This window comes from Manis pentadactyla, chromosome 1, assembly GCF_030020395.1.
Source record: "Manis pentadactyla isolate mManPen7 chromosome 1, mManPen7.hap1, whole genome shotgun sequence".
NCBI lineage: Eukaryota > Metazoa > Chordata > Mammalia > Pholidota > Manidae > Manis > Manis pentadactyla.
The window spans coordinates 181,576,759-181,589,107 of NC_080019.1; the positions used below are offsets into that span (position 1 = coordinate 181,576,759).

Here is a 12,349-nt window from a genome sequence, read left to right on the forward strand (position 1 = left end):
CATCTCCTCTATCATCTCCAGGGCTGAGGGCACTGCTTTTTCCTCCTCCTCCCCCATGGCCTCCTGCAATGCAGCTTTTCCTGCTGCCTCCGCCCTCACTGCTAATATATCTTCCAGAAGCTTGCCCTGTCTTCTCAATAACTGTTTCTCTTTCTTAAGGGCATCCCATAGGTCATTGCACAGCTTTTCCTGGCAATGCCAAAGTGTCTTTCTCTCCTGGCAAAGTTTCTCTCTTTCCTCGATAACCCTTTCCACCATCTTTGAGGAAAAGACATCCCACAATCCAAGAAGCTACACGGCCACTCAGGGCCTCTAAGCAGTCTTCTATCTCACGGAGGGCTAATTCCACAGCTTCTTGTGTCGCCACCCTTCCCCAATTCTGGGGAAGGCCCTACCCATCTAGGAGGTACTTTACCCTAGGCTAGTTTCCCACTAGAGGGCTCCCCAATTGGAAGCCCCACAGATAGGGTGCTCCTGGGTGAAGCTGCACCCTCTACCACTGCAGCCACTGGGGCCTCCCCACCATCTCTAGAGGTAGCCTGTCCAAGGGTAGTACCCATGTAGACACACTTCAGGTTCAGAAGTCCTGCCAACTATGGCCAGATGTAACTCCAGGGGAAAATCCCGGGGCAAAATAGCTGTGAAACCGAAGTCAGTCAAAGGGAGAAATAAAGTGGGAGAAACCTGTTTATTGCTTACAAGCAGTTATCTACCTCTGCTTGCCATGTCTCTCGCCACCTGGCTGCAGCAAAAAAGGGGCTCAACCCAACCTCTCAGGTCCAGATATGCCCTTGCTCGCCCTTGTCATACCTGCTGATATGGAGATGGACTACTTCTCTCCACCCCTTGGAAACACCTGTTGATATGGAGATACACACTAAGGCCAGGCAAGAGTCTGGAAATATTGCAGTTTTACCCACATCAACTAATGTCCGAGTTATAAAAGACCAATACATGCAAAACATCACAGAAGTGTCTTTCTTCTGTGGTGCTGCTCCCATCCCTCCATAGGGGCTAAGGGAGGCTGCCCCAGGGTGTGCCACTGTGGCAGGCAGGTTATGTTGGAGTGGAAAAAAATCAAGGACTAAGGTAGAGGAACTGATCCAGGAGATCTGTCACCCCAGATAACTATGGACTAAGGTAGGGGAACTGATCCAGGAGATCTGTCACCCCAGATAACTATGCTACAATGTGAAGGAGATGTGGCAGCCAGGGAGGGATGTGGCTAAGTCCTCTCTGCGCCCCATTGTTTTTGTGTGGCCCACCAAGTATTACTAATATTTACTCTATTCCAGTGAATTTTCTTCCCTTTTCCTTTGAAGTCTCAGTCCCCTCGCCTTTCTCCTTAGTTCAGGATGACATGTGTACCTCACTTTCCCTGTCTTTGGAGTCTGTGTCTGTGGATTCCTTGTGCGTAGGTAATTAAACCTTGGTTGTTTTTTTTTCTCCTGTCAATCTGTCTCATGTCAAATGAGTCTTAGCCCACTACAAGAACCTCGAGAGGTAGAAGAAAATTCTTCCTTCCAACACTTCCTTATCGTGAGGGTTGAGGGGCAATCGCGAGATATGTGGTATGCTGGTTAGTAAGTTTAAGGAAAGAGCAGCAAGACCTCCTGTGAAGAGGTTTTTTTGGGGTGGCCATTCATGGGGAGGAAAGGCCATTTCAAGCTCAGCAGTTTCTCACTTCCTGCCATCTGACCTTAGTTAACTATTGATGCATAACCCTGTGATCCTAGGGTCTTCAAACAACACAAGTATATTATTGCACGCTCAGGATTCTGGGCACAGCTTAACTCCATTTTCTGTTTAGGATCTCACAAGCTGCAATCAAGGTGTTGGCCAGCGCTGGATTCTCCTTCGGAGGCTCCACGGGGGAAGGATCCGCTCCCTGCTTTCGTGGTTGCTGGCAGCAATCAATTCCCTGCAGCAAAACTTTAGTTTTTGGCTGGTTCTTGGTTGGAGACTGCCCTCAGCTTCTAGAAGCCATTTATAGCTCCTTGCTAAGTGAGGCTCCCCAACGTGGCTTCAAACACTCTTTACTAGAACAAGCAACCTGGGCAGCCAAAGAGGTGCAGTGGGTTTGGAGAACGTAGTGGGGATGAAGGGAAGTATCAAGGGATCCCCGCAGTGGCCAATCTCAGAAAAACATCAGCAAGCTTTTGTCTTCAGAGGGCGAGGGTCCCACTCTGTGTGGAACTCCTGTGAACAGATCTGAGAGCAAGTACAGCTGGGCATAAGTGCTGGAGGGGGCGTCAGGGGGCAAGTAGAGAGGAAAGGTGAGGAAATGATAGAAGCTCAGTGATGGCAAATGAGAGGGGATCCCTTTTGAAAGCAGAGCAGTTATCCCTTGGTAGCAGCCACTGGTGATGAAGGAAAGGAAATGGCTGGAGGTAAGAGACTTTCAGAAACAGAATGGGGTTCTGGTTTATATAGAAAAATAACAATAGCCAGCATATTGTGAGAAAAAAAGAGCAACGAGGGGTAACTTGCTGTGTCATAAAACTTCAGTCATTAAGTGGGCTATTAATGCATGAATGCATAGCATGCCGATGGACCAGAATAGGAAATCCAGATATAGAACCTAATATGTATAGGAATTTAATATATAATAAGTAGGCATCTGAGATTAGTGGCAATAATGCACTTTTTAAAAAATGGTGTTTTCCATAAACAATGGGAAAAGAGCCAGGCCATATCTTATTCCTTATGCCAGGTTAAACATCAAATGAGTCAAATATTGAAATATAAAAAATAAAACGACACACATATTGGAGGCAGGGGAGAAGGGTGACACCTTTATAGTTGTGGAGAAAATCCTAACAAAAAATTTCAAAACTCATTTTAAAAAATTATCGCAAAATCAGCATGGCAAGACGAAAAGCCTCATAACCACAGTTAAATGACAAATGACAAGCTGGTATCAAAGTATGAAATCAGCAGTCAATAACTGAGACCCCAAATCTGAGTTTAGTGCTTATGTGAAGGACAGGTATGCTGATGGTCATGTGATCAGCCTTGCACAAAGCAAACTGATCTTACCTATGGAGGCCTTAAGGTATTGTTTTGGAAGTGTGTTTACTGGCTTGAGACAACCTTGATTAGCAGACTTTCAGACCAAACTCATTGGTTGGTTTTCAGAGGTATGTTCAATGAACCACATTGTCATTGATTGATTAGACAAGTTTATAACCTGTTCTGGTGGTTACTTATTACCATGGCTACAAAACAATCTTTTCCTTGGAGTGTAGGGTCTCTTTTATTCCCGTGGGGAAATTTTTTTTGGTAACATATTACAAAGAAGGGGGTCAATTTTCCTAATATATAAAGAGCCCGTAGAAGTTGGGAAGAAAGCCTAACAACCCCACAGAAGAATACGCAAATAATGCAATCAGAAAAATAAATACAAAATGGGCCTAGAACATTGAGAGAAAAAAATCCCACAACCTCATTAAAAGTAAATTTTCTGTAGTAATTGCTCTCAAAAGACTCTGCAAAAAACCACAAACCACATTCCATAGAGTTAAGGTAAAATGTCAAAATCACTCTGATATTTAAAGATAATTTAATGAAAAAGGCCCCAAATTTAGAATAACATTTCAGAAAAATACATGATACATACATATATTTTTAAGCTAAAGAAAAGAGGTATGGTTGGGTCTGCTCTCATCGTGGCAGCTTTTGCTATTATGCAACATTAAAATTGTCTCTTCTTTCCTTCTAAAGACCCAAGTCTTAGGCAATTAAACCTTTTATCAATGCTGAAGGAATTTTCTTCTGAAAACGAACCAGGTAGTTTAATTTTCAGCTTTAAATGTTTTCTAAGCATTTTCCAATATAAAGAATCAAGTAATTTTTTTCGTTTACAAGGTGCTTTCCCAAACAACCATTCTTGAGATCCTGAGTAGTTGTATAAATCACAATACTTTAAGTTCTTTGGGAGTGAAAAGATTCTCACATGCTAAAACCAAATTTAGTATAATCAGTGCCTCTTGGTAAAATTATTATGCAATTCTTCTGTCATTTGATTTTCTGCAATAGGCTTGCTCTGGAGTTACGTATGATCTATTTCACTCACTCAAATGTCCTCCTTTAAATCTTATCATGGTGTTCTATTATTTCTTAGGCGCACCCTCCTAGGAGCTCTGGGAATTTAGTGATGCCTGAGACCTGAATGTTCTATAGAAATTTCAGAGTCCGGTACTTGGCATCCCTGTAGGTGAGGAATTGTTAAGCTGGTAGGGATTCGGGACAATGGTGGTGGCTTTAGGTGATTGTGTATGGTGTGGTACACACAAACCTTACTGTCTAATCATTGCTCTGGTCAAGCCGGGGACACTTGGATATGATCAGAGCAACAGAAATCAAATAGCCGGGAGGGCTCTCCAGTTTTCCTCTATGGCTCCTTAGTGAGGTTTTACCTCTCCTGGGCATTTGTGTTTAAGCCCATATTTTGCATTTTTTCCCTCCTCCTGAGCTCATTCTAGTAACCCAAACCGAGCTTGTTCCCCAGCTTTGAGGGTGGCAATCACTTCCTGCAGTTATCTTTGGGCTCAGGGTTCCTTTTGCTCCAAAACCTAATCAATTACCTATATAGTATACCTTCTGTTGAAATTCCTATTGTGGTTTTTGTTTTCTTATTTGGATCTCAAGCAATACATCCAGTATAACCTAGCTTTTCTAGTATAAACTGAGCAAGGGGTGAGGTCTCATCCCGATCCTGGGACTCAGCAAAGTCCGTGGTCAGTCAGCCTAACCTGCAGTAAAAAAGAGACACCCAACCTTTTTTTTGGTCTTAAGAGATAGAGAGGGATACAAAAAGTGGACACTCACTTTATGATCCCCAACTGGAGAAAGTTTTCTGAATTGAACTAGTTTCGCAGATAGAGCCTAATTGGAGCTGCCAGGGACAACAAAAGCCAAGGTGAAGGAGAATGTGAAGTAAGGAAACTCTACGTTGAACTCAGGGTCCATGTTCTCCAAACCCTATCAAGACAAGGCAAAACATTCTGGGGTGGGGGGGTGGGGGGTAAAAAGTCAGGCTCGAAATTTTAAGTCGTATTCATTAAGATTTCTACACAGGAAAAAGAAATGGGTAAACACATGGCGGTAGCTCAACTCTCATCTTTTTAATCTCCCGAAGTTATTAGCACTTTATACTCCATTATGCATACCAAATAAGACAGCCACAAAGCACTCCCTAAGAACTGGTTTTCTATAGGGACAAGGTCTCCTGTGACACAGGGAGCTGTGGACACATCTAGCAGAAGTGAGTAGAGTCTTCATCAGTAGACAAAAGATAATTTCAATTTCTTGGATGCCATATCTAGGGACTCACGGGAGCACAAAGTCACTGGATGGAGGAAGACTCTTCCCAAAGTGGGAATGGTGGAGGCGGGGTGAAGTATAGTCGGGGGAAGGAACTTATGAAGGTTCTTTTTTGAGTCAGGGCCTGTGTCAGGTCCTCTATATTACTTAACTCTTGACAGTAACTTGGTTACGTGAATCCCATTCATAAATTAAGAAAGCAAGGTAATGAAAGCCCACCTAAGGTCATACAGGTAGAAACCAAGGTTTAAGACGGAATTCTCTTCCCTCCTGCACTGTATACCCTTGGTCCAAACTTATGCACAAATTACTAGTTCCAAATTAAATTCCTTATGGATTAAATATTTGTGAACTAAGGAATCTAAAAGCCATTTAAAACTATTCTTAAATCACAGGCTCTATAGAAACAGGTGGCATGCGGTGCTGGCCCCTGGGATATAGTTCACAGATGCAGGGCTGGGGCTCTCAATGGACGCCTTGGTGTGTTCCACGGGCCTCTTGCCCCTGCTAGGGCCTGAACTCTAGTCTTCTGTCTTCACCAGCATTGTTGAGTCTGAAGACATCTTTCTGCTTTTCAAGCTTTTAGGCTCTGCCCTGACCAGTTTCAAAGTTCTGCAATTATCTTGATGGGAAAGCCAGCTCTGTGTTTGATGACCTTCAAGTTCCAATATTGTCACTCCAGCTTCATGAGGCCAAGTGCTCTGCCAGTTTCTGTTCATCAGCAGCAGCTCTAATCCTTGTCCTGATTCAGAATAGGAACATGCTACCAGCAAAACCACCTTTCAGATGCAAACATCAGTTCACCTCTTAATTCTCCCTTCTCTAGAATCTTAGCTCCTAAATTTAGTCCTCATTATTTCAGTAATTCTCTGATGCTTTTAAGTAGACAATTTTACATTTTTATCTGGCTTTTCTCATTGTTCTCAGCAGGATTGTAGGTCTGCTGCAATGCTACCTGGAAGGCATAATTTTTGCTTTCAAATTAATTTTAAAAATAGTTTAAAGCTAAATAAATTTAAAGTCATTCACAATGCTATTTCCAAAAATTCACAATGCTATTTTTTTCACACTGAAAAAGCATTTCTGAATTAAAATTTAAAGGCAAAGAAAGACCATCTATAGTGTTGTTGGCTGAGATGCATAAGCTTCCCTTATCCTGCAATACTTTTAAGATCATTTAAATTTTGACTAGATGATATACTGAGTATGATTGGAAAGTTCAAAAAGTATAAAATAGTAGATACTCATTCTTCCACTCCTATCTCCCAGCCACCCAGGTTCTCTCCACAGCAATGCCTATTTCTTTCTAGAGATAACTTATGCAAATATACACATATATATATTTTTGACAAATAGTTGCACACTATATATGCTATTCTACATCTTGTATTTTTAATTCTGTATCTTCTAGTTCTTTTCATACCCATAAAGTGGTTTTCTTGTTTAATCACTGTATAGTGTTCCACTGTATCATTTATCTAGTGTCTACTGATTCATTAAGGTTGTTTCTAAGCTTATTACAAAAAATGCCACACAAACATGTTCTGCACATACCAGTCTAAACACATGTGAAGACAGCTTTAAGAAATTTCTAGAGACATAGTTACCAAGTTTAACTCCATTGGAATTTTTAATTTTGTATTCATATACCAAGCAACATGAGTGCCAATTTCCCCACATTCTTGCCAAGGAAAAAATCCCACACTTATACACACAAAAACAAAAGCACCTTTCTTTTTACTAAGGGTAGAAAAATACTAGCATTAATGTTAAGTGATATTCATATTTTTGCATATTTAAGAGCCATTTATCTTTCCTGAGAACTGTTTCTTTGGGAACATAAGCTTTTCTAATTTTCCTTTTGTTTGTTACTATTTTTTAATGTATCAGCAGTTAACTTTACATAAAGAAAATTTAGTTGTCAATTGCATCTATTTCCTCTCCAGTTTGCCATGTCCTCCAATTTTCCTTTGATCGTTATATAGAACTTTTAATTTTTATTTTTAATTGTGGTAAAATATAAATGTCCACTTTATTTCTTACGATTATTTTACTTTTCAGATTCTAAACCTCTGCAGTTTTAGTACTTCCTGCAAAACAAAATACTCTCAGACCCCTTCCACAAAAATGAGAAGAAAAAGTAAAACATCCTAATGACCAACACAGAACATCAGTTTCTAATGAAAAGGCATACATACTTGGCAGGACTACCAGAAAGCCTAACAGAGAAATTAAAATTTACCTTAAAACCAACTTTAGTCAGGAAGACGTCTTCACAGACAAATCAGTGGTTAAATATATAAATCCTAAATTGTCACACCATTTTCCCCCCTTTTTGGTCATGGGCTATTTATTCCAGGAAGATTTAATTATATAACTTTTAATTTGAGGAGTTCTGGCAATGTCTACCCTAAAACGTAAAGTGAAATTGCTCTTAGAAAAATACTACTTTGATGATAATAGATTTTAGTTTATTTTAGGCAGATTTGGTTAGTTTCTGACTACACTTCATTAGTTATTACTCAGAAGGCAATCACATTTTTTTTTAAAAAGGGCAAACTAAGGCATAGAAGCCACAGGGCATAAATCTGCAAAGAAGTAAAAAGCTAACCTTCTCAAAGAATATTGCTTCCCTCTCACTTACCAAATTTACATTTCCTGTATGGCCCGGGAAGACGGCTGGTTAACCAGAGACGGGTAAGATTCCTCAAGGGAGGAACAACCTAAGACAGGCACAGTCGCAGGGGGACCATCAGGTGAGAAATTGGGGATTAACAGAGGTGAGGCTTAGAACCTCACCCCCACGGTTTTGAGAGAAATCTTCTGCATCTGTGGATGTTTTGTTGCCCTTGTCTAGCTTGGATTAATACTTAGTCTATAGGCACACACCTGATCGTCTACATTTGCCTCCTTACAGCACTAACTTATGCTTTCTATCTTTATCTTGCAACTACCTACCACTTCAGCATTTTATTTAAAAAAAATAATAATAAAATAAAATAAGGGAGAAATGTGGGATTCATATATAAATCAAGTATAAAAATCAAATGAATAATCATATCTGACTTGTTTATAGTTCACGATGCGTGATCAAAACCGAAAGTTTCTGTGATATGACTGCCCTTGCACTGTTCACCATGTAAGAACTTATTCACTATGTAAGAACTTGTTCGTTATGCTTCAGAAGATTGGAGACTGTTGAGAGTTAGGCTTGGCGTTGATTAATGATTGTGCATTGAGTCCCCTATACAGAATTTTATTGTTGTAAACAACCATTTGATCAATAAATATGAGAAGTGCCCTCTCAAAAAAAAGGGGACGAACTAAATTTTAAGTTAGCATCAAAATTCCACCCATAATTACCCAATATTGAAATAGATACCATCAAAAATGCAAAGATTAACAGAATTTCAGTTATAAGAAATTTGGAGGGGAAAAAAACCTCAATAATGTATAAAAATATTGACAAATTTAAGCTAGCATTTGCTGTAGGACATTTTATTGTATATTTTTTACCTTAAAAGGATGGATAATAGACAACAGAAATGCTGTTAAAACTTATTGTTTGCTCAGTTATTCATATTAATAAAACAAAAGATTAATAGTCCAATTTCACGAAAGGACGTCATTGCCTTCTGATTTAACTTTCAAGGGTAAGACAGGGCAAAACCCAAGTATCATACTTTTAATTTTTGTCCATCAATACAAATAAGTCAGTATCAATCAGTACAACCGATAACATGGAAATAAACATGGTTAAGTCTCAAGTTCCACAACATAGGGTATTGTGATATAACTCTCCTACAGTAAATTCCAATTTTATTTTTCTGGAATAGCAGATTAACAGAAATGTGCATCTTCAAAATTTCAAGTAATTTAGTAACTAATTTTGATGGGGACACTAGAAACTATGGTGTGAAAGCTGGAAAACCCAAATGTTTTGTGTCATTGTTTTAGCAAAGAAAGGACGAGAGAGAATGCTCTGCCAAACTACACCTACTACTCCATCCTGGACCGAGTTTCTGATCAGTCACTCATTCCATGCTTCCCAACTGTCAATCTACCCAACCCAGCCTCATCCCAACTCTTTAACTCCTTTTGCATCAAGCATCTAGTTTCCTGTTACTAATTCATAACTTTTGTGATTTCATGTTCATCCAACCCATTTGAAATAAAAGAAAATGCTATAATGCTTAAAATAACTGAAAAGGAGATGGAAACTGGATTACTTTAGTGTTAGGGAAGATGAATTTCAATATGGAAAAATAGCAAGAAAACTTAGATTTTAAACCCTGCCTGGATTCCTTAACTACTTGGTACAATGTAATATTGCTTTAATTACTAGTCAGGACAAAAGGTGAGCAAAGGCCATAAAACATGCATTTTGAGGAAAGAGAATGGCACTTCAAAGATTTCTTGGGAGTTGGCCAAAGCATTTTATACCTGTAAGGTATGGCATATCAGTTATGAAGGAAAGGGTTGGCACTCTTTACGACTGAGTTTAGTAGAAGCATATTTATATATTCCTCCCTTACAACCCCACAGTCCTTTAATTAAGGACAATGAATGTGTCCACAGAGAAGAATTAATGAAAAATTTATAGACTCGATAGAAAGGAGAGTTTCCCAATCCCACTTTACCAGATTATAGAACACCCATCTTTTACCCATGCATTACTTTGTGTACCTCTGAAACATCTGAAAAATACTTTTCTGTGACTTATTAGGCTGTAGGGAACGAGTATTTTTAGATACATTACAATTATCTCTAGCAGAATTTGGCATCTTTCTTCCACCAACATTAACCGAATGTTTCAACTGAACCTTAAAAGAAGGTTGCCAATTCTCATTTTTTGAGCCTCTCTGAGGTTTTGGATCCTCTGTACCGGTTTGCCTTTTAAAGTTCCTATCTTCGGAATTCTTCCTCTGTCCATTTTGCACTTTGCTTGGAGGTGAGGACGTAGGACGCAACTGATACTGACCTGGGGATCCTTTTTGCCGGTTTGGCGTCACTTGTTCTTTATCTACCTCTTTCTGAAGTTGCAATGCTAATAGCCTGTCCTGTTCTTCTTGTTTATGTCTCTCAAAAAGCAAATGTTCCAAATCTATCAGTTTTTGGGCAAAATTCATTTCTGTTTCCTCTTGGTCTGAGGAGGCTTTGGGGATTGTTTTCTTTCTTTTTGCAGAAAAGCATGGATCCCCGACTCCTTCAAACGAAGATTCCTGGTTTTTTCTTTTGGAAATATCCTCACTGATTAGTAGGTGAGACCCTTCATTTTCTGTCTCAACTGTGTTATTTCCAATTACCTGTGTTACACCTAATATAGTACACCCATTCTCTGTTTTGTCATAATTATTAACTGCAGCTTCTCCAGAGCAGGGAACTCTGGCTTTAGGTCCCACATGACTTACGACACATAACTCTTCATCATGATTGCTTAGACTTGTTTTGAGTTTTCCTTCAAGGCACCATTCTGTACCAGTCGCATATACCTGAGGCATAGGGGACTCTATTGAAGACTTTGCACCTTGTTCTGGAATTTCAGGGTGCATTTGCGGAGGAAGTGTTGGCATAGCTTCTTCAATTTCTATGTCTTGCCATGTAGGGCTTTTTACGTCATTACTGTCAGTTTCCTGAAGAAAACAGAAAAAGAGTGAGTGAACCAGGGGAAAACATCATGTCATAATATTTAAGTCTAATTATACTGGTGTCATAGTTGAGTGGTCACCTTAAGGTGTTAGTATTACTACTAAGGTTATTAATTCTTAATACTGTTTTTATTCTGTGTGCCAATTTAGATTAAAGTATTTTTTCATTTTCACTCCCATGAAAATCTACAGATTTAAAATCCACAAGCTAGATTCTACAGAAGGCTAATACATATGGTCAATTCTACATATGGAGAGGCACCAGGGCCTGACCTCTCTTTCACCTTATGAACTTCCTCTAGTCCAGGTGTTAACTCTTTTTTGTGGCACAGACTCTCCTCCTTTCAGCATTTTGGCGAAGCTTACAGACCTCTTCTGAGAATATTTTTAAATATGAAAATAAATACATGGAATTACAAAGGCAACAATTTATATTGCAACAATTATTAAAATATTAAAATGTATGATGTAATAATGTGTATCTATTAATACACTGAAGGTAAGATCTAGTGGAAAATCTAATAACCTGTAATATTGAAGTAGGAAGGGCATAAATGATATTTCAAGAATCTGCGACAAACATAATGCATGAACAACCTGTGCTCTCCTAGGACGACAGAGTCACAGGCACTGGCAATAGTACCATTGTTTGCTATGTTCATAACTAAAGGAAACACTAAAATAAGTAGTTAGGTCAAAGCAGAGATCTACAACTTCTTCCATGTAGTTCACATGTACTCCCTGGATTCTAACCATGCACCTTAGGTGAAGAACCCTTGCTTTTGCCAGTATAGTTCTTCTCATTTATAGGTTTTAGGTAAGTCAAAATCTAAGATTATTTTTGATCATGAAAAAGCCTTAAGAAGAAAGGCTTCAATGAATTTTCCTGAGAACAAAAATTAATCCTTGTTGTTGGATACCTTAAATCTGTTCTTTTACCTAGTTTGCTTCATTTATCATTCCTAGTAGTATTTCTTATGAAACAGTGTGGTTTACATTGGACAAATTCTAGGTTGCTTACCTAGCTTTGCTGTGAATTTGTGAACACCAGGGTAGGAAGAATATCACAGCCCTATGATGCCTTTCCCATCAACCGTCAGTTCCTGTATGAGCCAGATCATCTGGATTTGAATCCTCCCTTTATTATCTCTACTTAAGGGACTTTGGGCAAGTCTCTTATCTGTGTGCCTCAGCTTTCTCAACTGTAAAATGGGCACAAGGATAGCTTACAGAGTGGGTGGTTGTCATGACGATTAAAGATACATAATTTGGCACATAATGTCCATTAAATGATAGGTGCTATATAAAACTACCTTGTTAAAGTAGATAAATTTTAAGAACCTGTGAGTAAAGAGTTAACGAAACCTCTATGTAAC

General features: G+C 39.1%; 1 protein-coding gene across 2 annotated transcripts in view; it reads right to left on the bottom strand.

Moving 5' to 3' along the window:
- Nucleotides 1-5,043: 5,043 nt before the first annotated feature.
- RNF168 (ring finger protein 168) overlaps nucleotides 5,044-12,349 on the bottom strand; it is a 61,672-nt gene continuing 54,366 nt past the window's right edge. For both annotated transcript variants that reach the window (XM_057503817.1, XM_036926301.2), the window contains one exon: nucleotides 5,044-10,958. In XM_057503817.1, the coding sequence (XP_057359800.1) occupies nucleotides 9,999-10,958 (960 nt within the window). In that variant the 3' untranslated portion in view covers nucleotides 5,044-9,998. The remainder of the gene's footprint in view (nucleotides 10,959-12,349) is intronic.